This window comes from Narcine bancroftii, chromosome 11, assembly GCF_036971445.1.
Source record: "Narcine bancroftii isolate sNarBan1 chromosome 11, sNarBan1.hap1, whole genome shotgun sequence".
In the NCBI taxonomy this organism is placed as follows: Eukaryota; Metazoa; Chordata; class Chondrichthyes; order Torpediniformes; family Narcinidae; genus Narcine; species Narcine bancroftii.
The window spans coordinates 9,833,791-9,861,145 of NC_091479.1; the positions used below are offsets into that span (position 1 = coordinate 9,833,791).

Genomic DNA, 27,355 nt, shown 5'->3' on the forward strand with positions numbered 1-27,355 from the left:
GTAATGTTTTTAACAGTCAGAATTTTTTTCCCCAACTCCAAAAGAGAAATGACAGAAGTTTTGGAATATTCCATAGGTTAACTAAACTATATAAAGCAAAAAATGTTAAATTTCTGAAAGGCTTGGCAGTGCACAGACCGTCATGTTGAATAGGGTGTTTGATCATTTTTTTCCCCCACTGTCCTATTCTTTAGACGAGTTTAAATGCACTTTAATCCAGCCCCGTTTTAAAACATCTTGCTGTTTTGGAGCAAGTGTTGCTTCTCCTGGAATCATTTGACATCGGTTCTGCAATTTCCTCCCTCCTGCATGGATCTCCTTTTTAGCACTCTTGGCTTCCAAGACATCTGCTGTCTTGAACAGGATCTTGTTTTCAGTTCAGGATGCATGCCTGTGGAATAATTTTGCCTTCAGTGTCTTTTCTCATTGTAGGAAGGGGTATAAATATGCTTTTATTTTATTTCTTCATGAAGAAGAATGACTTCCACGCATGACTGGCTTATTTTTCTTCAGCAAGTAATGGTTTTACTGAGTGCTTGGTGTTCTGGCTTTTCAAATGCTGCAGTCCGTAGTGCCATGTTCTGGCCACATACCTCATTTGGTCTCCTGTTATTGGCAACATTTTATTCCAGCGTCAAAACAGCGGGAAGAAAATGATCTTTTGCAGATTATTGAATCTTTATGCATTTTTTGGCATCAGTCTTCTTGCTGGGTTTATTTCAGTTGAGGATTTTGCCAATTAAAATCATTTCTTTAACTATATCCTCCTTCACTAGCATTTTGTGCAGGTTTATACTTCAAGAACAAAGACTCTGGTTACTGAACTACTTTTGTGAATCAGTGAGTCACAATCCCCAACCATCTTTCCTGTGGGTCTCCTCTTTGTCTACATACTTATGCAGTGATTCTATACAAGCTTTGTTGATATGAGTGACTTGGTACTAAATTACGGTTTGGCACTGTTAGACATTTCCGGCATATGAAGGTTGATGGTTGGGTGACAGCTTTCACCTGTTCATCTGGACAAGTTGGAGCCAAGCGCAGCAGCGGCGCCTCTCATCTGTGGAAACCACGGCTGTTCTCCAATGTAAACAAGACAGAGGGAGGCTATTGTTTTTTTTATATAACGCAGCAGCATCTAAATTTTGTAACGGTTCCTTCGCCAAAGTTTCAAGGTAGCCTCGCAGATTAGTTTGTTTGTTTGTAAGTTAACAATTGCAGGTGTTTGGAAGAATGGTGTGCACTACACTGTTAGCAAAACAGCTTTGAAGATTCTTTATTTCAATCTGAGTTATATTGGTAGTTAAGTATTTTTGAAGAAGCTCATTGCAATTAACCTGCAAATATTTTACAAGAGACCATTGATCCCTAATCATATAACATGAACTTAATTACAAAAGGCAAAGGAGGAAAAACCCAACACCCAACCCCAACCCACCATTTTTCCCCTGCAGCCGCTGCAACCGTGTCTGCCTGTCCTGCATCGCACTCGTCAGCCACAAACGAGCCTGGTGCTGACGTGGACTTTTACCCCTCCATAAATCTTCGTCCGCGAAGCCAAGCCAAAGAAAAGAATTACATCAAAAGGAGGCACATTTAAAGTAATCGTCAAATTGGCGAAGATGAGACCAGCAATGCCACAATAGTGGTATTATGTATTATTATGTGCACAGCTAAATGAAGCAAATATATCAAATGGAAAATGTATTTGAAACGTTCATTATTTTCAACTTTGCGTAAAATTTTCATGAAAATAATATGTGGCTTTGGAAGCAGTAACATCAGCCGAATCAGAATTTATTGTCATGAACAAGTCGAGAAGTTCGGTGTTTTGCGGCGGCATCACAGAGCAAACATTCATATTATAACCCTCGGACAACAATAATATAAAAAAATTAAAATTAAAAGAGTGGTGCACAAAGGTAAGGCACGAGTACTTCGCAGAATTAATTAATCTTGCAAAGTATTTTGGAAATTAGTGCCATATTTTAATTAGCTGCCCTTGTGTGAGATTGTGTTGAAGAAATGCCGACATCAGAAATTGACAGAACTTTTTAATCAGTTCAGCTCATCGCAATGCTCCCCTGCTGTTGTCTTTGGGATTTTCTATGTAATTCTGATGTCCTGCTCGAACCTTGAATGATCTGTTCAAGTCTATCCAGAGACCAACACTACAACTACTCTCTGGATGGTCAGAATCTGGGTGAGATGATATTTGGAGGGGTGGCGGTAAGGTGCCTCTCAGTGTTGTGTTTGTCACCATAACCCTAGACCTGGGAGAACACACACAACCCAGGTGCCTGACAATTTGGTGAAGTACTTGCCAGTGTCTGGTGCTTGGTACCAAAGAAGCTTAGCGTTGAAAAGAATGACCAACTTTAAAAGTGGTTTTGGTTGGGGGGGAGGAGAGGTTGGGGGAGTGAAGTGAAGCAATGTAAATCAACCCTACCAAGTGGATTTATGACTTCATTTTTGATTGGGATTGCCAGCAGGCTGTTATTTTAAACTGAATTATTTCTGTTATTAGTCAGAAACTAATTTGGGAAATGATTAGTTTCTAACTGAGCTTGTCATGTTTTATGGATGTGTTCTCATTACCATGCAAGGCAAATCATAATGCCATAATTATACTTGGTATCTGCAGCGAGAAGCTGAATAATTTAAATAAGACTAAATATAGATGAAAAGGAAACTGAAAAATGACAGGATAAACAGTCTCGGCAAAATAACCATGTCCCCCAAGCATTGCTCTGTAACGGAACATACAGGATAGGCTTGGAAATGTAGACGGTTGCAGTCTTGGCCATTTCTTTGAGTTCCCTTCAGTCACATCCCTTTTTCAATCCATACAATTTAATTGCAAGAGAGAAGTGATTTAATGTTCATCCATTTGTGTCCTTTTCAGTCTTAAAGTGAGGAGCATGGTCTACCTGGTGGGTTTTAATCTTTAATTTGGGACTTGTTTCACACCTGCAAAGCAGTTGTTCCAATGAGGTAAATTTAAATTTCAGTAATGTTTGTATCAAGAAAATGTTCTTGCTGCTTCGTTTATACCTATCTATAAAGCTCTTTACAGTAAAATCACTCCTTAGAGTAAAATCTTCTATGAGGCACAGTTAGGAACCTGATAGCTCGATAGCTCCAGCCTTTTATTCAGGCGCCTGCCTGAATTTTACTCATACCTTGAAGAAGGACTCAGACCCGAAACATCGGTTATATATCTTTACCACTATAGACGATGCAGGACCTGCTGAGTTCCTCCAGCATTTGTGTTTTTTTACTCAAGCATCCACATGATGCAACTAGAGGTTCCAAACAAAGGAGTAATGTCAAATTAGACATCATCCCTGATATTCTCACAGCATTGAAACTCTAACTTTAGAACTCAAGCTTTTCCCACGTGGTGACGTAGTTCCAGAGAATGCAAGGAAGTTGAAGGGCCAGCATTATCACTTGTCAACTGCCTTTCCTAATTCATTATTTTGCTCCTGGGAAAATCCAGTTCCTGGTTTGCTCTTTGTACTGGTTACAAACGAATTGAAACTGGACTTCAGAATATCGTTGATCATGGGTACAGCTAAAAATAAAAATATATGCATCTGTGGTGTACTAAGAGTTCTATAAACTGCCTGCACTCCATGCAAATGCTGCTTACTTGTAACTTTCTGCCATTTAACTGTGTCCGTTTAGTAAATTCTCCATCCACGTGCACATCATTATAACTAAATGTAGAAGGTGGCGACTCAGCGTGTTGACGCAGGATTCCCAAAGGTCCCATTATCTCTTTTTGTTTCCACTTGCTGGATATGGTTGGGAGTGAAACTTAACCAAGCAGGGGAAATCAGAGCATTGTTGGAATGTGCAAACACCAAAAGACACAGCAACACCTCCACTTTCTAAGGAGTTTGTGGAGATTTGACATGTTGTCAAATACTATTGAACTTCTTCAAATGTACTGTGCAAATGTACTCACTGGTTTGGAATTTGAATGCCCACATATGCAAAGGCAGCAGAAAGTGACATACATGGCGAAGCCCGTCACAGACACTCACCTCTCACCCACTGAAGTGTGGCACTGCCGCATGAAAGCTGCCAACATTATAAAAGGTGCCTGTCTCCCTGGCCCCACTCTCCTGCTGCCTTGGTGCAGAGCCCTGAAGATTCAAGTTGTTTTCCAATAGCTATCAAGTTCTTGAAACACTCTGTACGACCTTCACTATAACGCTACCTTCTCCAAGACCACCAAAGAAAGATCTGTCTGCAATACTGACTCGGTACACTTTTGCACTACAACCAACTGTGAATATTTAGAATTTAAATTTATTTTTTTACAAAAATATAGACATACAGCACGGTAACAGGCCCTTTCGGCCCATGAGCATGTTGACCTACAACCTCTGGTACATTTCAAAGAGTGGAAGGAAACCAGAGCCCCCATGGAAACCCCACGCAGGCATGGGGAGAACATGCAAACTCCTTACAGACAGCATGAGATTCGAACCCTTGCCACAATTGCTGGCGCTGTTATCTTTTTTGTATATCTGGTAAGTTGCAGTGACTAACTTATTTCATCTGTACATTGTGTATATGACAGTAGATCATTCAAACAAAACTCTAAATGGAAAGCACCCAAGGTTAGGATTGAACCCCTGGTCACTAAAGGTGTGTGCAGACTATGCTGGCCTGCGTTAAAGCAATCAGAATAAAAATCTTTGGAGATTAGTGGAGAATGCTGGTATGATGACCCGTTTTGCTGAGTGCAGCAAGAACTGTAAAGGTGAGCAAAATGAAAGTTAAGTAAACATGTAACATCATCCAAAAACAACCTTCATGCAGATGAGCACCATTGAGGACTGTAGAGCACGTCGAAAGAACCAAAGACTTAATAAAACCAAGGCTTTTATTAACTAAAAGACTGGAGCGCATCACATGTAGGTCGACCAGTCCAGAATGACCTGGTCTGGCGAGGAGCCGTCCTTTTAAGACCTGCCAGTAGGTGGGGCTACGCTCTCAGCCAATCACAGTCATCCTACACAACCATCTACATCACACATGTCAAACTCTGGCCCGCAAGATCATATTAAATATATATTAGAGTTGGCCCGCTGGCCGCCGCGCAAGTATAGCACGTGCACAGTAGCAGGCACTACCATAGCAGTTTATAGCACTTCCACGGCAGGCACAGCAGTACACCGATATAGTTAACGGGAAAGTTAATTAGATATTCACAGCGGCGCCGATACAACGGACCCACCGCCTAGCTCCATGTGGCTGGACGAGGTGGGTCACCTCCGCGTCTCCTTGAGCTTCATCTGTGGGCGGGTGCTGCTGGGCATCGGACTTTCCGCTGGGGTGGAGGTCGCGGACGAGTTCCACCGCTCTCACGGTATTCCCGGTGAGACGGCGAGACCAGCGGGGACTCCTTGGGTTGTTGGCGGCGGTTGCGGGGGCGGAGGAGGGAGAGGGGGCGGGGGGGGGGATGCCGCTCAGGTTTGCTGGCTGGGCTGGGGAGGGCTCCCTGCAGACCTCCGCTCCCTGGCTTGCTTCTCGGCAACGTGCGATCCTTGGCTTAAAGGCTAGAGAGAAATATTATTTATTGAATATTTTATTTCTCATTTGTTAATGCTTTTTATGGAAAGAGTTTAACCAAAACTTTTATTAAACATTTATTTTAATAAGAAAAAGTTGAACATTACATATGTTGAGAGAAAACATGCAGATGTTGTTGAAAATTTTCAATAAATATTTAGTTCGGCCCTCGACTTAGTCCAAGTTTTTAATTTTGGCCCTCGGTGAATTTGAGTTTGACACCCCTGATCTACATAGACACATTGGTGCTAGAAGCTGTACTATCACAAGTACTTCATGAGTGAAGAATAAATTTTTATAAAAGGAATGTGACTAAAGGCAAAAAATAAATTTATGGAAGAATACATTTTTTTTTATTATTACACCACAATAAGGGAATCTTGAAAATGGTTTATTCTGTGTGGGAGCCACAAATGTAGATTTTTCACTTAAAAATGCTTTAATGTCTTTCTTCTGTTGCCTGTCTGCAGGGGTAAAGAGTATGAAAGTTCACTGGAAGCCAAAGCTCAGATTCCATACTCCCCTTTCAAAGCAAAGTAAGTGCTATTTAAATAGATAAGGCTCATTTAAGATGTAAACAGCAATTAAGCAGTTGTAGTAGTTTTAATAGACAAAAGCGCTGTTGAAGCTCAGCAAGAAACACAGAAATGTTGGAGGAACTCAGAAGGCTTTGCACAGGAAGAAAAGTCATTAGGGTTTTTAGACTGCAGGCATGTAACGGCACACTCAACGAAGTTTGCTGTTGCATGGGCAGTCCAAGAAGGAAAGTGCAGACATTCTTAGTCCATTCCTGCACCACAATTTATCCTCCAGGACCCCTACTACTTTTTGGGGGAAGCCTGGAGTCTAAATCGCACCACAAAACTCACTTCACGAATTCAATGTCCAGCTGACGACCTAGGCCAAGTTGCTCCATGTAAAAGCACCGGGAGTAATGTGCGCGGGAACTTAAGGCCACAGACAACCACAAGGGGAGTAATTATGTTCATTTAAGTTAAAGTTTTTTCACAGATCTTTCCAACCTTGCTGTCTGGAAAAAACACCAATGTTTCAGGCTTGATGCTGGGTAATCCTGCTGCGTTTCTCCAGCACTTTTGTCTATTATATGCTACAATCACAGCGTCTGCAGACTTTTCCTGTTTAACTTGAATTTCAGTTGCCAGCTGCTCTGTTTACAAATCAATATTTGAGATTGTATTGTAATTAAAAATAAAATGCTAGAATCGCACCACAGTCTGCAACAAAGAGAAAAGAAATATTAACATTGAAGCTGAGGATCTTGCATGAATGTAAAGATGGCTGTATAACTTGTACTGGAGTTTCAAAAACTAGGTGAAGGGTTGAAGACCACTAGAAGAAAAAGTCAAACTGCTGTTGTTTATGGGCTACAATAATTTTTTTTTTATACATATAACTAACTTTTTTTTCCGTCAGCAATTATCACGCTTACTTTCCGGAGTGCCCTTTCACACAGGAACAACCAAAATTGCAAAATTCCAGACTTCACTGCAAGTTTAGACTAAATACCTGAGGTGCAGAATCTATGTAGGCTGGACGTGGGACCCCTCTGCGTCAACGTCGACCGTGATGTATAGCCTATGTGAGATGTACAGCGCCACTGCAACAATGTTGTCAGTGACGTGAATCATCTGCATCTGAAATATCCAGCTGACAGAAGAGCAAAATGGCTCTTGTTCTCCAGTTGTGTTGAGACCGCAGGTGTTCCATAATAATTTCTAGGGGTCCAGGAGGTAAAATATTGGAACGGGAATGAGTCCCTTACTTCCGTTCCGATCCTTTTACACAGACTGCGTTCTGGAAGTTTGGGAATAATTTTCTGGAATGTAAAAAAAAGAAATGTTTAGGCGAGAAAATGGTGAATGATGACAGATGGGAAGGAAACAGACCAACAATAAAATTAATTAGATCCCCATTTGCATCCAATTCCAGAAAACTGATTGTCGGTTCTTATTGAAGTGCATTTACGAATTTCTTAGAGCTTTGTTCGTCGTGAGTAGGAAATTGTATTACATCTTATGCAGTTAAAGTATCTGAGGCAATGGAAAGAAGCAATCACATAAATTAACTTCAACAGAATTTTATATTTGTATTAGCTTCATGTTGAGTGGAACTGAGCCAGAGAGCAGTGACTCAAATTGGAATTTCTGTGTATTTGGTCATGGGTTGTCGGGGGTAAGTGAGTATTAGCCAACAAAATTCCTCCTTTTTCCCCCTCCCATCTATGCATGCACATTCCTTTGACTTCTTTCCTGTCTTTATCAATACTACACAGACAGCAAAAGCACAAAATCAATGCAGTCGAAGTTCAGAGCACCAACAGGACATCACATACAACCTTGAGATTCTTTTTTTCCTTAAGGTCCAGGTAGAATTTCTACTTATCGATAGTGCAAAAAAAAAACCATACTCAAGAAAACCGTACTTGTTGGGGGGGGTGTAGGTTAGTCGGGGTGAAATGGCCTGTTGCCGGGCTGTATGTCTAAATTAAAAGGTTGGCCGCCCCTGATATATACTGCACTGTACGCAAAAGAGAGAAATGGAAACAACAAATTGTGAAATACTGAGGAAAAAAATAAATTTTCAGTAATAAATGACGTGCAAAGTAAGAGTCTGAGTTTGTTGTTCAGGAATCTGATGGTGCCATCCATTCAAAATGGAGGTACTTTCATGTTATACACCTATTACTTAAATGGCTGGTGAAAGATCCAGCTCCCAAGTTCAATTTATATTCTTCAGTGGAGTACATTTCCTCCATGTGAAGTCAGCAGTTGTTTGGGAAATATATATTTTTTCTTTTAAATTCAGCTGAGTGATCTTTAAAAAAAATGTTAAAAGTAAAAATATAGGAACACTGGAGGAACTCAGCAGGTCTCACAGCATCCATAGGAGGTAAACCAGAGTTACAAGCTTGAACCCTTTTCCTCCTTTGGATGCTGCAAGACCTGCTGAGCTCCTCCAGTAATTTTGTTTTACGTCTGCAGACTTTTGTGTTTCACTCGACCTTTAAAAGCATTTTCATTGTGGAGCTGCTTTGAAGCCCTATTCAGAGTTTTGACGAAGAAGATTGAAGGTGTCATTACAACAAGATGTCAAATGATTATTGGAATGAAACATATTTTCTGCCTTTTGCTAACTTTCTGTTCTTGCGACTACTTTGCTTTCTTGCAAAGGAGTGTTATAAGGACCGAGGTTTGAAAGTTCTTCCCATTGTTTCTGTTTCCGACCATGTGCAGTAGAGCTGATCAGAATTCTACCCTCTGGGGTTGCAGTTCAAGTAGATAAATTGGCTGCCTTAAATTTCATGGTACCAAAATGCATGTGCTTGAAGCATTTTCTTATACTGATCTCCATTTTAATTCCTTTTCTGGCACTGGCACTCTTGAAACCTTCGACTAATAATATGCAGCCTGCCTGTGCCAACCAGTTTCGTACAAATTACTAGTGTTTCAGGTTGTCAACTGACCAAGCAAGTTCAATGGGCTATTTTTTAAAAATCAAGTCTACAGGTATGTATTTTCATTGATTCATCCACAGATGTGGACATGGAAACATCTGATCATTTATTGTGTAGATCAATATGAAATTCTTTCTTGAATTCCATGTATCTGACGTCCACCAAAATGTGTCTCTCCAGTGTGCCATGATTTTCTCAATTAAAATACTCGGCAAGTAATCTTTCTTCCACCAATCTATGTTGATTGTTTTTGATCAACTGATACCTCCCCCAAGTGCTCAGCCACTCCGTTCTGATCATAGGTTCAAGCTTCTTTACCGCAATTGAAGTTGTAGAATTGTGTTAATCATTCTGTAGATGGATTTTTCAATTCATTGATCTATAATTTCACTACCTGATACAATAGATTAATTCGATAGATCTTCAAATGCAAATTTTGTCACCCTAAGATATTGGTGGATAAAATAGCAGCTGCTCTGTGCTAATCTCAGAGCATATGATAATATGATATTCTTTTTCCTGTTACAGGGATGTTGGGGGTTGTCATTTAAAATAAAAAGATTTGCCTGAAAGCCTGAGGGGAGCTTGTAATTATTATTATCAATTGCACAAGAGTACAAAGCGTTCTCTCTTTTCACCGTTTCAATCAAAACCATACTTTCACAATGAAGTACTGACAGGGGATATCATAATTCAACTACTAAGTATGAGGATCCTAACAGTGACATAAAATGCACTTCAATTGAATTTTTCCTGCAAATTTCGATCTGAATTCTATAAAATGCTTGTTCTTTTGTCTAGAATTCATAAAAACTTGACATGTGAACTCGAAAGGCCAACATGGCCTGTTTCCGCTCCATAAATGGTCATATGGTTATATGTTAAGGTGAACCTTTGTTCCCACTGCGGGCTTTCTCAAGCAATATGGCTGTTGGATTGATTGGAGGGAGAAAAGGAAGTTGGGAAAATTTTTGTTTGAAGCCATGGGGACACCCAACCCTGACGTTGGCTGGGTCTCTAGTATGAATATAGTTCATGTACACTGAAGTCCTCTTCACAGATGTAAGCTTTGTTCATTGAAATTGCTCCTAGTGGAGCTTTTGACAGTAAGGTTTATTAAAACCAGTACCCTTGAAGTGTGAAAAGCAAACCACCCATAGACTTCATAAGGCATAGAAACCCCAAAGCAATTAACACATTATAAATTACTCTGGTTTAGATTAATTTGCAGTACTATGTCTTAATGAAGGCAAGCGTGGCATCTAGTTTAGTGTCCAGAAAGCCTGCAAGTTAGTGGCTTTTGATTATGATCACTAAAGGTGAAATATTAGCCAAGAAGTTAAAGAACGTTAACAGCCACCTGATCGAACTGAACAAGTCGACAGTCTTGGTTTAATATCTCATTCGTCGAACAGTGCTATGAAAAATAGGCTTGCCTGTCGTAGTGGAGTATCGTAATAGAGAATGCATTCAGAAACAATAATTTGAGCAAAGCAAATATTATCCTGAATTCTTCAACACCAACAAATGCAAAAGATTTGGCTCTATTTAAATTTTAAATACACAGCACTGTAACAGGCCTTTTCGGCCCATGAACCTGTGACACCCAATTGACCTCCAACCCCAGTACATTTTGAAGGGTGGAGCTCCTGGAGGAAACACGTGCAGAATTAATATTTGATTGTCACACTCAACGATGAAATTTTAACGGTGATTACAAGGTGCTGTCCAGTTTGAGCAATCATTGTTGATACTTTAATGTGCCTTAATAGATAACAGGAAAGGAAAATTTTGCATCGCTCTATATAAATAGAGATTATTGAATGTCCACTCTCAAAAATATCACTATTCAGAAGTTTAGTGAAACCTTGCTATTTCACTTGAGGGAAAGTAATACAATGAAAAGAAAATAGAAATTGTGGCAAAAATCTATAGGTGCTGGGGATCCAAAACAATTACAGAAAATGTGGAAATACTCAGCAATTTTGGAAGAATCAGAAAAAGCTGATGTTTGCATCTGGGATTTTTAAAAATATTTTTGATTTTCAAAGACTTGTACAAATTCAAATGAACAACCCAATCTCTTTCAACAATAGTATATAAGCATAGTCTATTTTCCCCTTACCCCTCTTCCCTCCCTCCCATACCCTAATACAACAAAGAAAAGATTATATAAATAAACAAACTGAGAACCAAATATCGGTAAAGTCACAAACCCCCAAAGAGAACTTGAGGAAAAACCCAAAGAAACTTAAAATACAAAAGATAAGGAACAAAATACAAGAGCACGTCATCTGCATCACGACCCACTTCACCAATCTCAATCATTTCACTGCTGGCATAGATTGTTGCATTTACTTTATTCAGAAGGGGTATAATTGTATCTGCAGATAGGGTTGCCATACCCTAACAAATGTGCCATATTTCCTCCTTAAATTGTACGTGATTTTCTCCAGGAGAATACAACTCTGCATTTCCATACTCCATCGTGTAATATTTAGTTGGGAGCCGGACTTTCATGTGACCACTATACACTTCCTGGCTACCAATAAGGTGACCTTCACAGACTGAACTTGGAATCTGGACAGTTTAATGTTTCCCAGAAGGTACAATTCCGGATCCTGTGGAAAAGGGTGGGCGATCCTTCATTGGAAATGGAAAAATGAAAAGATGAGCATGTTTTAAGTTCAAGATGAGCATGTTTTAAGTTCAAGGGAAGAGGAGGGATGGAGACAACAGGTAGAATGACCTTCACAGAAAGAAATTACAAATTTTTTTTTTTAATTTTTTGGGAGTTATTTAGCTGGAGCTTAAATTTAAACAATTTCATTATTTCTTAGAAGATGTATGAATGACATGTTGCATAGTAGTTGCAGTGCCAGTGACCCGGATTCAAATCTAGCATTGTCTGTCAAGAGTTTGTAACTTCTTCCCACATTATGTTCTTTGACCATGATTCCTGAGCTCTGAAGCTCAATCAGGTTTTGTGTGTTGAAGCTTATAGGTACATTACAGGTTTCATTTAACACAGATTTTCCACAAAGTATCCCTTCAAAGATCGAGAAATGCACCCATTCAGTTTTGGTTGTATCGAGAAATGCACCCATTCAGTTTTGGTTGTATCGAGAAACGCACCCATTCAGTTTTGGTTGTATCGAGAAATGCACCCATTCAGTTTTGGTTGTATCGAGAAATGCACCCATTCAGTTTTGGTTGTTAGGTGACTACTTAGGATTTACCACAGTTTGTTTTTCAAGGCACATTCCTGTTTAATTTAGTTTTTTCCTTGTCTGTGTACTTAAGGAATAATCTTACACACTCATAAACTGTCAGGAAGTTTTGGGAATTGCTTGTTCTAGGATGCAAGCTGTAGGAATGAGTAAGAATTGTACAGCCAATAAGATGTCCAAATGAATGCTGCATTATTAGTCACTTTGCAGAGATGAAAATCAGAACTGCATTCAAGGTCATGTCACCTTGATTTAATTCCAGGAAACTTCTTGGATAGAATACAAATCAAAGCCCTGGAAGATTGCCCGAGAAGTCTTCCAACGTTTGCAAATATTTATACTTTGCCACAGCATTCATAGTACTTTTCCGATTATCCAAAAAATACTTAACTGAAATTCTCAGTTATCTGAAAGTTGAAAATAATTATCTTTTCTTAAATTTACACATTTATCTTATTTTGTTAAGCAAAGAGCATGTTGTTTGTTTGGTAAGAATTAAACATTATTTCATTCTTGAAAAACCTTTTTTTCTTGTTGTCAAACCACTGATACAAGTATTTTGTTGATGCTACTGGGCTGCTTTAATAATGCAATTTCCCAGTTATCCGATAAACATCCAGTCCCGAGCATTTTGGATAATTGGAAACACACTATTACAATTCAAACATTAGGTGATGCTCAGACCTTTTAACCCAATTTTGTGTATTCCAAAAATGCATGTAGATTTTAGAATGAAGAATGATGTGTTGTGGTGCCGGCTGTCGGGCTGTGACAAATCCTTGATGTGTTCCCTACCTTTCTTGTGGATGTCTTGAATGTTGCGCGTAATTATGATCTGTTGAGTGTGGGAAGGGGGGGAGGGAGGGGGAAAAAAGTAGTTTGGTCTCTATGGCGAATTTTTTATATACTGGAAATTACATTTGAAAATTTATAAATAAAATATTTTTAAGAAGAATAATTATTGTCTACAATTTGGTGTTCAACACCATTTTATCAACAAAACTAATGTGAACTCTGGGATCTGGGTCTCTGTGCTTCCCTCTGCAAATGGATCCTCAATTTCCTCATCGGAAAACCCCAATCAGTGTAGATTGGCAGCATCACCTACTTGCTGACCATCACCATGGCCACCTCAATGCTGCATGTTCATTCCTTGCTCAATTCCCTCTAAACTCATGATTGTGCAGCCAAGTTTGACTCCAATGCAATCTATAAATCCAGAGATGACGCCATCATTGTTTGCTGAATGACAGGAAATGATGATTCAGAATATAGGATGAAGATTGAGAATCTAGTTGTGCGGTGTTAGGCAACAGTTTTTTCCTCAGCAAGACCAAGGAGCTCCTTGTGGATTTTAGGAAGAGGAGGTCAAGGGACAATGTGTTCCTTGATGGGATGGCCGTGGAGAGGATTAGAAGAGTCAAGTCCATGTATTGGGACTGTCCTGGAACCAGCACACTGATGAAGAAGGCACACGAACTTTCAAAAAGATTGAGGAGATATGGAATGTTAGAAAATACTTGAGCTTCTACTGGTGTTACTGTGGATAGTTTGGATGTATCGTGTAAAAACACAAAGCCCTTCACTTCAACCATGGTGTCTGCAGATTTTCACATTCTATCCCTTGGATGTATTATGTTCCGGTTTAGAAACTGGAGTGCCTAGAGACATAGAAGGCTGCAGAAAGTGGCCAACCTGGCCGTCCATCACTTCTGTCCATTGAAAACATGTGTGTGAGATACTACCTCAAGAGGAATGTCAACATCGCAAAGCATCCCCAACATGCAAAAGTACTAGAGAAACTCAGCAGGTCATGCAGCATCCATTGAAAGCTAAGGGCAGTCAACGTTTCAGGTCTGAGTCCTTCTGAAGAATCCCACCACACCAGTTACAATCTCTTCTCACTGCTTCAGAAGTCCAGCATCTCCATGTTCAAGAATAGATTTTATCCAACCGTCATGTTTTTTTCCTTGCACTAACCAACTGTGAATATTTATACATCCATCCCTTGATATTTATCTCGTTTTCTGTCTTGGCATTTTTACTTTTGTAGTTGTTCCTGTTCATCTGCCACTAGAAAGAATTTTGGTGTGTCTGTACATATGTGGAAGACAAACTCGCTTCGACATTAGGAAATTTATCTTGGAGTGTAATTGCATTGAACAAGCATCTCAGAGGTTCAGTTGAAATCCCAACATAGGAAATTATGAAATTATTATGTATAATTCTGTTGATATGTGAGATGGTATCCGAGAAAGAAAAATGGATACAAAATCTTGGGCATTGTCAACCTTGATCTAACGGAGTTTTTTGAAGTAACATCAGTAAGGGTAAGGTAGTGCCGGAGGTGGTCTGCTCCTTCCACCATTTGTACTGAGCTTGTGCACTCTTGCTACCTCGACTGCAGGATGTCAGTGCCATGCAAATGCTACCTTTCAATTAATGTGGATATTACACATTTTCAAGAAGGCTTTGGGAATATCCTGGAATCTTTTTTTTTGTTCCTCTGTAATTATTCTTTTTTCCATGAAGGAACTTCAGGAGTCGGGAATTATGTATGTAAAGTTTTTTTTTTAAATGGCCTACCCAATGGAGCCAAAGGAGTGCTAATTCAGAGCTCAGTGCATGGGGAGAGGACACCGATGTTCATTTGCGAGCCCACCAGAGATTTTGTGGGTTTTTTAGAGAAGCGATTGTCTCTTCAGTCCTTTGATTAGCGGCTATAGGGAGAAACATGCAGGAGGGCAGAGATTACCAGTAAACTATAAATGGTACGCCAGGTTTGACATCTTTTCAGTCTTTCCAATTTCATTGTTAATGTCTGTCTTCCGTTGAAAGTGGCTCTTAGAAATATAAAAAGAAGTCTACACTTTATCATTGTAAAAGCAGCTTTTTATAGTGCAGGCGGATTGATAGAAGGCACTTGTTTTTATACATGGTAAACGTAAGACTCGTTTCCTTGTCTACTTTCTATGAGTCAACGATAACTTGGAGCTTTGCATCTGAAAATGCACGTCTTCATGCACAAAGTGGCGTGCTAACGCTGCATTTTGTCAACTGAAGTTGGGAAGAACTTGGTTCTGGAGTGGAGGTGATTAGAGGTAGATTGTCCTGACTCGGCATGAAAGCTGTTATTCACCAAATCAATCTGTCCTCCTTCCTGGCCAGTCGTATACAGTCCATAATTCTAATCTCGTGCTACAGGCTTTACTATGCAAATTGAACTGATAAATCAGTCAATTTTAAAATATGTTCTATAAAGTCTGGTTGTTATTTAAACAGGATAGGATAAATGTGGCTTTGCTAGGGTTGGCAATATCTTGAACAAATAAATCCAAAAATGACGTTTCTCCTCATTGGAAATTTCTCTTTATCCATTATCTTGCCTCAGATAACCAATAGTACAATTTAATCACTTTTTTATTTGCATCCAGACTGCAGAGATTGGTGAAAGATCTTCTGAAGCAACAACAAGGACAGGATAGTGGGCCATGGGCAAACAACAAGGTGTCTTCTCTTGACCGAACACTGGGAGAGATCAATCGTATTCTGGAGAAACAGGTATTGCCACTTGGCCCTTTGACGATTTATGGAAGAGAGATAGATAATACTTGAGAGATTTCTTCTGCCCCACATAATTCTCAGAAGCCTGCTAAAATCATTTTATCATTTGCCTGAGATTTCCTGCAAGACGCTCTTCGATTTGTTTAAATTAATTTGGACATGCAGCATGGTAACAGGGCCTTCCATGAGCCCATGTTTCCCAATTGACCAACAACCCCTGTACGTTTTGAATGGTGGGATGGAAACAGAGCACCCAGAACAAATCCACGCAGACACAGGGAGAAGATACAAACTCCTTTAGACAGTGTGGGATTCGAACCTGAGTCACTGGTGCTGTTACAGCATTGCGCTAACCGTGCCACCATGGTTTTTAGAGCAACATTAGCTCCTGTTTCTGAAAAAAACCCAAAATGATTGACCCTTTATGCACATTTTAAAAGGTGTTTTTGGGTATCAGAGAAGCCCAATATCTGTACTCTCATCTCCATCTCCCAGCAGTGATCTTTCATTGTGCACGTCGTACTCAAACAAACACTCCACTGTACTGGTCCTCAAGACATGAATTTTTTTTTTTGTGGTTAACTTGTTCAAAGGCCACCAATTGCAATTGGGAGATCGTATCACTGAGCACCTTTGACAGGGGCCAGTCATTTGAATTCTGCATTCCACTCCCGCGCTGACGTGTCTGTCCGTGGCCTCGCGTACTGTCAAAAGAAGGCCACCTGTAAATTGGAGAAGCTATATTCTGTCTGGGCACTCAACTGAAAGACATTAACATCAACTTTTCTGGTTTCTGTTTCCCTACTTCCTGTTCCCCCTCTCTTCCCCATCCCTCTTTCTCCTTTCCTCCAGTCTTCCAGCCCCTTCCCTCTCCATTCACTGAGCGCCACCCCCCCCCCATTTGTTTGTGTGCCCTCCCTCACTTATCCACCTATTACCTCCTGCCTGTACTCCTCCCCCATCGTTTTGTTTTGACGCCTGCCTATATTTTGCTCATACCTCGATGAAGGGCTGAAGTCTGAAATGTTGGTTATATAAAGTCCACTTTTTGACCTGCAGAATTTCTCCAGCATTGTGCTTTACCCATTCTCAATTAGAGATGATATGCTAACACTACAATCAACACCTCTATAACCTTACCTATTGGCATCTTTGGCCCTGTAAACAACAACTTGCCCTATCTGACAGCTTTTTCAATCACCCAACGTTTCTTCTCCTTGCAGTGGTTTATTCTGTTTAGAAAATATTAGCATTTTCAAACCTCATCAGGCAACAATTTCCTTGCTAACTTGTGGACCCAGACACATCTTGCGTGTCAATGAGCTGGGGATAGAATCCTGATGGTGTCAATCGTTGACTGATAGGCGGGAATAGACACTCTTTAATTGAATTTCCCTGGAGAGAGTGAAAAACATCCAGAGATCGAGGGGGTGGAGCCCTTGAGAAGCTGCTTTCTGTCAAAGCTGTCAGATTGTGTGAGAGCGTATTACACAGATGTACATTTACTAATGACTTGCTGGTTTCAGGAAATCTGCATAAAGGAGACAAAGTAGATGGCTTCACTGTTCCTGCTTTCAAAAATAGGAATACAATGGTTCCACAATTAATGGTAAATCAACAAAATAAATAATCAGAAAACTGGGTTACAATCAGACCTCTAAATCTCTATTTCTAATTTGTTCAGGTCTTGCTGTCCTCAAATGTGTCATCAGCCACAAGCCACACCCCGCACCGTGGGTGAAGTGAAACAAACCAAGAGGTGGTCCTCTTTCCCCCCCAGCAACTGCTCCCCTCCCCATTGTAATTTCAGAGATATATTTTATATCTGCATTTAATGTACCCTTACAAAAGCAATCAAATAGGAATTCCAGTGTATGCATCTTGCGACACATTTGGTCTTATTGCTGTTACCCTATCGTCTCTGCTCTTTGCATATAGCTCTCTTTTCCACTGCCCCTTCACTTTTAGCATCTGAATCAGAATTTTATTGTCATGAACAAGTCAGGAAATTCATGGTTTTGGCACAGTATCACAATGCTCAAAAAGTCAAAGTGAGGCAGCGTCTTGGGTTCATTGCTCATTCAGGAATCAGATGGCGGTGGGGAAGAAGCCGTCCTCGTGCCACTGAGTGCTTGTCCTCAAGCTCCTGTACCTTTCCGCCGCCCCCACCACCCCCCCCCCCCGATGATAACAGAATGAAGAGGGCATGGCCTGGGTGGTGGGGGTCCTTGAGGACAGAGGCTGCTTCCTTAAGACACCACCTCATGTAGATGTCCTCGATGGAGTCTGATGCCCATGATGTCGCAGGCCGAGTTAACAACCCTCAGGAGTTTTTTTCTTGTTCTGACCATTGGCACCTCCGTACCACACAGTGATGCAACCAGCCAGAATGATCTCCATGTAATACCTGTCGAAGTTTTCAAGAGTCTTCGGTGATATACCAAAACTCACCTGGAGGAAACCCACACAGCACGGGGAGAATGTACAAACTCCTTGTAGACAGTGACGAATTTGAACTCCTGTCGTTGGCTCAGTGACAGCGTTGGGCTAATTTTAATGCTAACCATGTCACCCAAGTTAGTTAAATTGAAAACTGTTATTTTCACGTCATACTACTGTTTCTTCAACAACATTATTAAAATCTGCTACAAATACGAGTTCTGGTAATATGTCTTAAAATAACTGTGATGGCTTGGGTCACAATTAAACAACCTTCTTATCTCATTGTTCCCTTGTCTCTGGAAATCTGTCCGTATCCCTACTTCTGGCGTTTGTAGTGCCTCCTGCCAGAATGCACAGATGTCAGACAAGTTGATTCTTTCCATCTTCCACAATGTCAAGTATCTGACTGATACTCTCTTTGAGCTTACTCAGTCAGAATAACCAGAGAAAGATTAGGGTAGAGAGAATTGCCGTCAGCCTTCCTGAGCTATTTCTCAACCATAGAGGTGCGTCTGCTCATTGGCCTACAAGAGAATAGGGAATAAAAGAGAGAGTTGGTAAAATGCACAACCACGTTCAAAATAAAGTCATTCAGTGGAAGAAAATCCTGGTGCTGACTGTTCCAGAAGGCAGGAATGGCTTAAAAAGCAAGTGGTTATAACATTTTAAGGAGGGAAATAAGGTTCAGGTTAGAATTGGATGATCAGGGGTTGTTTATAGACATGTATAGTTTATGCACATTATAATCCCCTGTTATCCAGAATTCAAGCAACTGACAAAAACATTGAGGGAAACTAAATAGGTAAAAAATGCAGGTTTAAAATTGGCAAACCTTGCTGTTAGCTTGCTAATCCACACAACCTCAAGCAACCAGAAAATTTACTTATCCATTTTCTCCCAATCCCCATGGGTGCTGAATGCCAGGGGATCTACTGCATATAGAATGTGGTACCAAAATAACCATCTTTCTCTCAACATCACCAAGATCAGGAGCTTATTGCTGATTTTGGGAATCTGTATTGATGGGAAGGTGATGGGGAGGGTCAGAACCTTCAAGTTCCTGGGAGTCCACATTTCAGATGATCTTTCATGGAGCCACCACATCGAGACAGCTATGAAGAAGGTACACCAATGCCTCTATTACTAAAGTCCACACAGTCTTTCCTGATGCTTATCTGCTAGTTTTGAGTTTCAGATTGACCCTGACTTACAGTGTTGCGACTTGCAATATTTCAAATCAGAATCTGCACTTTCAATTTCAAGTTCTGATGTTTCCCTGCACTTGCGATAGATGACGCAGTGGCGCTCTCAGCGATCACTCCCTCCCGACACCCAGGCCATTTGAGTTCCTGACCGTGGAGCCTCTCTCCGGCCATCCGAGCTCCCGACGCCCAGGCCACCCGTGTATCTGAGCTCCCGACTTCAGAGCCTCTCCCACCCTGGCAGAGATTTCCATGAGTTGGTGAGAATTTTACATTATTTTTATCAAGGGTTCCACCCTGAAGCATTGCCAACTCTTTTTCTCCTACCAATGCTACTTGACCCACTGAATTTCCTCAGCGGTTTATTGCTTCAAATTCCAGCATCTGTGGTCTCATGCCTCTCCATTCATATGATGTGGCGTTCCCATTGAAGCTGGTTAAATGTGATTGTTGAAGGTTCCTTTATTGTCATGTAATATTACATGAAATTGGCCTCTGCCTGCCATAAGGCAGACAGACATTTCTTGATGCTGGAAACGTTGGCATGGGAAAGGATGCCAATAGAATAGAGAATTTTGCAGGATCAGCTTAATTAACTTCTCTTCCTTGAAGTATTCATTTAAACTTAGCTGCGAGTTGCGTTTGGAAAAAGTCTTGGCCTTAGAACACGGTTTGTGCAGGAGGCCTAGGGCAACGCTGGTGTAGATTTCATGATTGATGCCGCCCTCACCGAGAGATGACTCCCAGGAAATAATCCTCATTCACCAGGCCCTTCTCGGAGATTTTGACTGTTGACAGGCAGTATTGTGTGATGGTGCAGGTTGCTGAAGAATCTTTGTTTTCCAGACGTTTAATACAAGACCCTGCCCCAACCACACCCACCTTTGTGAAGGTCTTTCTTTTTAAACAGCTGCACTCATTCAGTACCTCACAGGTAACCTGATGACACCAACCATCATGGGTTGCAAGCTGCCTCATCTATAATGAAGTGCGTCATATCTGCATTTTCATAAATTACTTGACTGTATATATTCAATTGTATGTGATGGGGAGGGGATAAATACAGACTCTTGAGTCTACACAGGAAGGTTGGAAAGATTGAATGGTTTGTTGAGTTTTGTGAGTCCATGAAAATCATAAATAAAATATTTTTAAAAATGAAGTTCACCATAATTGGCAACTATGAAGAGACTCTTGGCTTTTCTACCAGAAAACACCAGGACTGGTCTGATGAGAGCTAGCAGCCTTGAGCAAATTATCAGCTGTGGAGGAACTTGCTATTTGCTCGAGCTTCCAGCATCTGCAGTTTCCTCAGCATTAATTGTAATTATTGAAGTATGTGATGGTCACTGGGGAAAAAAACTATCAAAGGCATCCTCCTCAACAACTCCCAAAAGTGCAGTTGGATTTCATCCACCAAGGAGCATGATCTATACTGAAGACCAGTGCTTCACTGTCTTGGACAGCAGTCGAGATGAAGAGTTTTGGCTCAAAACATTGGTCATTCTTTTTCAATCATGGATGCTGCTCAACTGCTGAGTGTTCCTCCAGCAGATAGTGTTTGGCTTCATATTTCAGCATCTGCAGGCTCCTCCTGTCTGTCTTCAGTGCTCCACACTGGCTGAAAGCAGCAAATAACTAGGTTCCTCCACAAGATGGTGCAATGGGTAGACAGGAACACTGCAGTAAAATCTCTCCACATAAGTTTTATATTCAACAAATTAGAATTGCCTCTCTCCTCACCCACCCATTAGTATCCCTCATCACCTGAAAGCACTTCTTTTGATATTTCTCATGAATGGAAAACTCTCATGCAAACAATGAAATATAACTAATATGGTCACAGTTTTCTCAAACCAATGAAAATAGCTTAATTTCTGCATGAACTAATACAAGATTTCAATCATAAAGCTTGCGAGTTTGAGAAATTAACATGTTCTTCTAAATTTTTGAAGAAGTTTTTTAAAGCAATCACTGGAGATTGAATTATTCTCGGGACAAAACAGCTTCTTCTTGCTAGGCAGAAAGTTCAGAAGCCTGAAGGCCCAGCACCTCTAGGTTGAAGAAGTTTCTTACCAACCGATACCTTGCAACACTAATCAGGGACTGCTTCAACAGCACTAAAGGTGATCTCATGTATTTTATTTTAAATTCAATCTATTATGGGTTTTTTTTTTAACAAGTACCTGTTTAGCTCCAGCAAGTCAGAATTTTGGTGCAGATGTGCATGAAACAAATGTGTCGTCTAATTATTGAATCAAATTATTATTTTCTTGGCATCTCTCTACTCCATTTGAAACAATCCCCATCCGGATGGGCTTCTGCTCATCATTACACCCCACCACGTCCGGACCTTGCTGCGTTTCCTGCTTCATCTTTATCCTCCCTCCTACTCTCCTGCATCCACCTCCTGACCCACTTATGCCCCAATCTGCCTGGCCCCCTCGCTTTCCACTGTGGAACAAACACCGATGCGCTCTGGTGCTTCCAACTACTTACTCGTCATTCGTGAACTCGAAGAGAGAGAGAGAGAGACGAATGGAAGTAAACAAAGAATTGCTGGCATGGACCCAGAGGTGAACTGATCATTTATACCCGTGGATGCTTTGAGCTGCAGAGTTTCTCTGGCAATTTTTTATTTGCTTAAGATTCCAACAGCTACAGTTCTTGTTTCTCTAAAAGGAAATGTGTCTATGGGCATCTGTAATCTTGCTTTGTTAGTAGCAGGTATTTCAATTGTGAAAGCCATTGCAATTCACCTCAATTTATTAAGAATGTTGTGAGGTAAAATTCTTCAGGAATGGGAGGTGAAAAGGTAAAAGTCATCTTGCACTTATCTCACTTTCCTCCAATTTTATTTATTTCCTGTAAAAGAAAATGATGTTTCGAGTGAAGTTTTTGTAGCTGTTTCATTGGTAGTACGGCTGATTTTGGCATTCATTCAGTGAACCTGGAAATACATGGAGTAAGTTGTAATTGCTTGTAACAGTACTTTGCCAACACAATTTTAGATTTTCTGAGGTCTTGTGCAAATCTTTCCCAGTTTGCACACTCTAAAGTTGCTGCAAATTGATTGACGTTAATGGATTTGTAATTTAAAATTCCAAATAAATTTATTTTGAAACAAGACGTACACACATTTTAATTGAAGTAGAATAGGGCTTGAATCCTCCTATTCACAAATTGCTCTTTGAAGAAATGTCTATCTGTACTGTTATTTTAAGATAAAAATGTTCATAATTTCCAGGGAAAGAACTGCTTTAATCTTGTTTGATAGGTGTAATCTATCACACGCAATGTTTTTACTCTTCAGAATTTGCTGTCTTCCATTACTACTTCATCGCAAAGCTTAATGTTATTACTGCTCAAATGAATTTACAATATTTTGTAAAAGATGCAACTCCCTGTATAAAATGCCTAAATTCTATCTTGCCACCACCTACTGTCAATCAACTGCTTCCTCTTGGAAAAGCCTAGCAGCCAGTGGCATTTCAGCATTAAACTCTCAGGAAGATTATGAGATTTATTTTTCTTAAAAAGAAAATTTAGTATTCTTGGAATGTAGATCATACAAGAATGTACAAGAAAAATGTGCTTCGAGTCTCGATGACAAAGATTAACAAGATACAGTTCGAAGTTTATGATTCTTTATATTAAGAAAATGTCTATGAAAATTGACAAGCTGTGTTGTCAATGCATTGGATCTCTTGGAATCCCTTGTGGGAGCTGAGGTTTTTCCTAATTGTGTCGCAATTCAGAAGGTTGGGTGTGGCCTGCTCGGGTAATAGTGAACAAAGTATTCATTGTAAACCCGATTGTAAAAGTATCTGCAGCAATCCAGTTGGTGGAAAGAGGGTTTTTATTGGCCTTTTAGTGGTTAGGCTGCAGTGATGTTTCATTCTCGGAAAGGAAATACCCTGTATTGCAGTTCATCATTGCAGCCTGGTTAAATAACTTGCACATTTTTATACGGCAAGAATTGCAGTTGAAATACAATTTTCTGCTCTATATTTAACTATTTAGTTTTAAACAGACTTCCAAATATTTAAATTTTATTCAGGTAGCAATGCGAAATCTTCTTGTTTGATTCGGACAGTGTGTACCCACATCTTGCTGTACTCTCAGACCGTTCAACTGGTACAGGTATTTGTATATTTACAGTTATCCTTCCCTGAATGCAGTTTGTGTTCATTTCTGTCAAGTACTGTCTCTAGGCTATCACAGTTGACTTCAGCACTGCTGAGGGATGGTGGGGGGGGAGGGGTCTTTCCATCCAGACTGTCATTTTAGTGACCTAATGAAAGTTGGAAGAAGTCCAGGATATTCAGAGCACTGCATACTCCTGTTCCGTGGCCAGTAGAATTCTGTTTCTATTAGAACTCCGCATGATGTCTGCCTTTTAAGTAAGGGAGAGCTGGAAAGTAGAACAATCGATATAAATGTCTGATAACATGAGAAAAAACAACTCTCAAATTGATACAAGTTCTTTTCTCTCATTCTTAATCAATCAAAAAAGCTCCTTTAACACTTGCAAATGTAAATGGTAAAATTGAATTTCACTTGTTTCACCACATTGTATATCCAAAATGAGAATAACATTATTTTGTATTGTGCACCACATGTAGTAACTGAATTCTGTCTCGGCAATGTATAAATTCACAGGTTTGAAAGGTAAGCTTTCACGTTGAGTCAATGGTGAAGAAGGCAAATGCAATACTGGCATTCATTTCCGGAGGAATAGAATATTAGAGAAGGGATGTGATGTTGAGGCTTCATTAGGCACTGGAGAGACCTCACCTGGAGTATTGTGAGCAGTTTTGGGCTCCTCGTTGAAGAAAGGACGTGTTGAGAGGAGGTTCACTAAGGTGGTTCTGGGAATGAAAGAGGAGTGTTTGACGGCTCTTGGCCTGTATTCATTGGAATTTAGGAGAATTGGAGGGGGGGGTGGATCTCATTGAAACATTTCAAATGTTGAAAGGCGTGGTCAGATTACAAGAAGTCCTCAACTTCTGACCTACATGAGTTTTGTCCACTCGCACATGCAACTGAAATTTTTTTTTATCTTTATAAAAACTACTCTACAAGTACATATTTTTAATTAAAAGTACTGAATACAGTGGTCCCAGCTCATGGTGGCAGCCTGAGGTCTCCAAGGCAGCCTGACACCTGATCCAATGATTTTCTTATTTACTAGGTTAATATGTTGAGTATCTTCATTAAAGGTTCATTTGTTGAAATTTTTAAAAATTGCTTTAAGTCCTTGTTAAGGCATGTGCGGTGGAGCAAACCCAACTTGCATCCAATCCAAGTTACAATCAATCTTTCAGTCCTAATTACAGTCATAGGTCAGGGACTACCTGTAGATGTAAAAAAATTTGTTTCCCATTGTGAGAGAGTCTAGGACAAGAGACCACAACTTTAGGATTAAAGAGCATCTGCTTATAAAAGAGATGCTGAGGTATTTCTTCAGGCAGAGGGTAGTAAATCTGTGAAATTTGTTGCCACAGGTGGTTGTGGAGACCAAGTCATTGGGTGTATTTAAGGAAGAGATAGATAGATGTTTTGATTAGCCAGCGCATTAAAGGTTATGGGAAGAACGCCTGGCAGTGAGACTGAGTGGGAAAATGGATCTGGTCATGATTGAATGGTGGGGCAGACTTGATGGGCTGAATAGCCTATTACTGCTCCAATGTATTTGAAACTCTTGCCTTCATTGGTCAGGGCATCAAGTACAAGAGACTGTACACTGTGTTGGTGAGACCATACGTGCAATATTTTATGCAGTTCAGGTCACCTGGTTGTCGGAAGGGTTTCCTTAAGCTGGAAAGATTGACAAGGATGATACCAGGACTGGAGGGCTTGACTGAGGCGTTTTCACCCGGAACTGAGGACTGACCTTGTGAATGAATATGAAATAATGTGGGCCAATCTTCTTCCCACTAAATAAGTCTAAAATTTGAAGACATAGATTTAGTATGAGAGGGGAAGATTAAAAGGTATCGAGAAGAAGGGGTTAGATATATGAAATGAGTTGTCAGAAGAGGTGATGGGGTTGATACAACTACAATGTTAATAAATAAAAATAATTAGACAGCTCTATGGATATAAATGATTTGGAGGATATAGGATAATTGCAGGTGAATAGGACTGGATCAGGGAGACACCTTGACTGGCATGAACTTTAGGCTGAAAACTCCGGTCTTGTGCTGCACATCTCTTACTTTATGGATTCCAATGGTCACGATTTCCCTTCGTTAAGAAGTTAAATGTCGGGTGCTGCCCAGACTATTGAAAAGGGCCCAAAATCATAAAACCATTCGGAAAGTCACATTAGATCAAATAGTGTGAAGTTGTATCCCACTATTCCTTTCTCATTTATGTTTCTCTTTTAGATACATCTACTATTTGCCTCATCAACTCCCTGTGATAGGAACACTTTTCATCTTTGTTTGATTTTATTTACAAGACCGAGTTGTTGCTCTACCAAGTATGTGACATTCCAAACATTACTACTGCAAACCTGACAAGGTTATTATTAAAAGGAGCAAACAAATAGAATGGAAGTGAGAGCCGGGAATGAGACTAGTTTACAAAGTGAGCCTGTAATCATCTCCAAGACATGCTAAAATAGAGTTAAGGCAGTGGAGCCATTCTGATGCTATACCTGCCCATTGAATTAGACATGAAAGTTCTCAAGGTGTTTTGTGATAAGCTTAGATATGCACAGAATCTTTCTGAACCATTCTAATGATCTCACAAAAAATAACGTGAGTTATAACTGCAAATATATAGGAAATGAATTCATCAAATCCCAAATTTGAGCCCTCAATCTCCTGACTGAAATGCAAGAGTGCCATCAACTGAACAAGCTTGATATATGAGCAGGGTTCTCCCAGCAACCTGGCATGTAGCCAACATCAGCAGAAATGGGTTAATTAATTGGGAGTCCTCTCATTGAGTGGGATACACTTAACTTCCCAACAACTGTGATATTCTTCCACAGAATAATTCATTAGCTGTAAAAACACGGAAATGCTTGAGGAACTCAGCAGGTCTCGCCGCGTCCATAGGAGGTAAGGAAGGGCTCAGGCCCAAAACCTCAGTTCTATATATAAATATTTTTTTAACCGCCTATGGACATGGCAAGACCTGCTGAGCTCCTCCAGCATTTATGTGTTCTTACTACAATCACAGCATCTGCAGACTTTCAATTCATCCCCTTCATTAGTTGTAAAGTTCCACTCTATTATTTCTAATAAGGAAATGTTTGCTTGCCTTAAAGAAATGGTAGAATCGTTGAACACGTGACAAGCAAAACACAGTGGTGTTTAGAGTAAATGCGCCAAGAGTTTGGAGTAGATGGTCATTATGTGGGTTTTCCCACTGAACAAGGTTGACAATCATTTAGTCTTGCAGCCTTTTCTGGTTTTTAATCTTTCTGAAATACACCATTTTTTTTAGTGACTCCTCGCGCTCCAACCCTCAATGACCAGAAAATGCAAGGTGAGGGTATCATAATAATTTGCAAATACCAAACCGATTTGGGTCATTTTCTCAGGAGGCTGAGGGGTGGCCTGACAGAGGTTTATAAAAAATTATGAGAGGAAACTTTCTCGCAGGATAGAAGCATCACACACTGGAGGACATGTGGTAAAGGTGAGAGGGGCCATTTTAAGGGCAATTAGGGAGGGCAGATTTTTGCACAGTGATGAATGAATGAAACAGGCTGCCAGGAGTAATGATGGGAGCAAAATGAATATTAGCATTTAAGAAGTTTCTCGACGGACCTATGAAGGAGTTGGAGAGATATCTATCATACAAGCAGTGGAGTTTTAGTTTGATTTGGGCATTGT

The 27,355-nt window shown here is 40.2% G+C and overlaps 1 protein-coding gene across 3 annotated transcripts in view; it reads left to right on the forward strand.

Annotated features, from left to right (window-relative positions):
* Window positions 1–27,355, forward strand: part of LOC138745470 (tetraspanin-3-like) — a 437,564-nt gene that overhangs the window by 307,691 nt on the left and 102,518 nt on the right. For all 3 annotated transcript variants that reach the window (XM_069902530.1, XM_069902529.1, XM_069902532.1), the window contains exons 27-28: window positions 6,060–6,125; window positions 15,729–15,855. In XM_069902530.1, coding sequence (XP_069758631.1) covers window positions 6,060–6,125; window positions 15,729–15,855 — 193 coding nt within the window. The remainder of the gene's footprint in view (window positions 1–6,059; window positions 6,126–15,728; window positions 15,856–27,355) is intronic.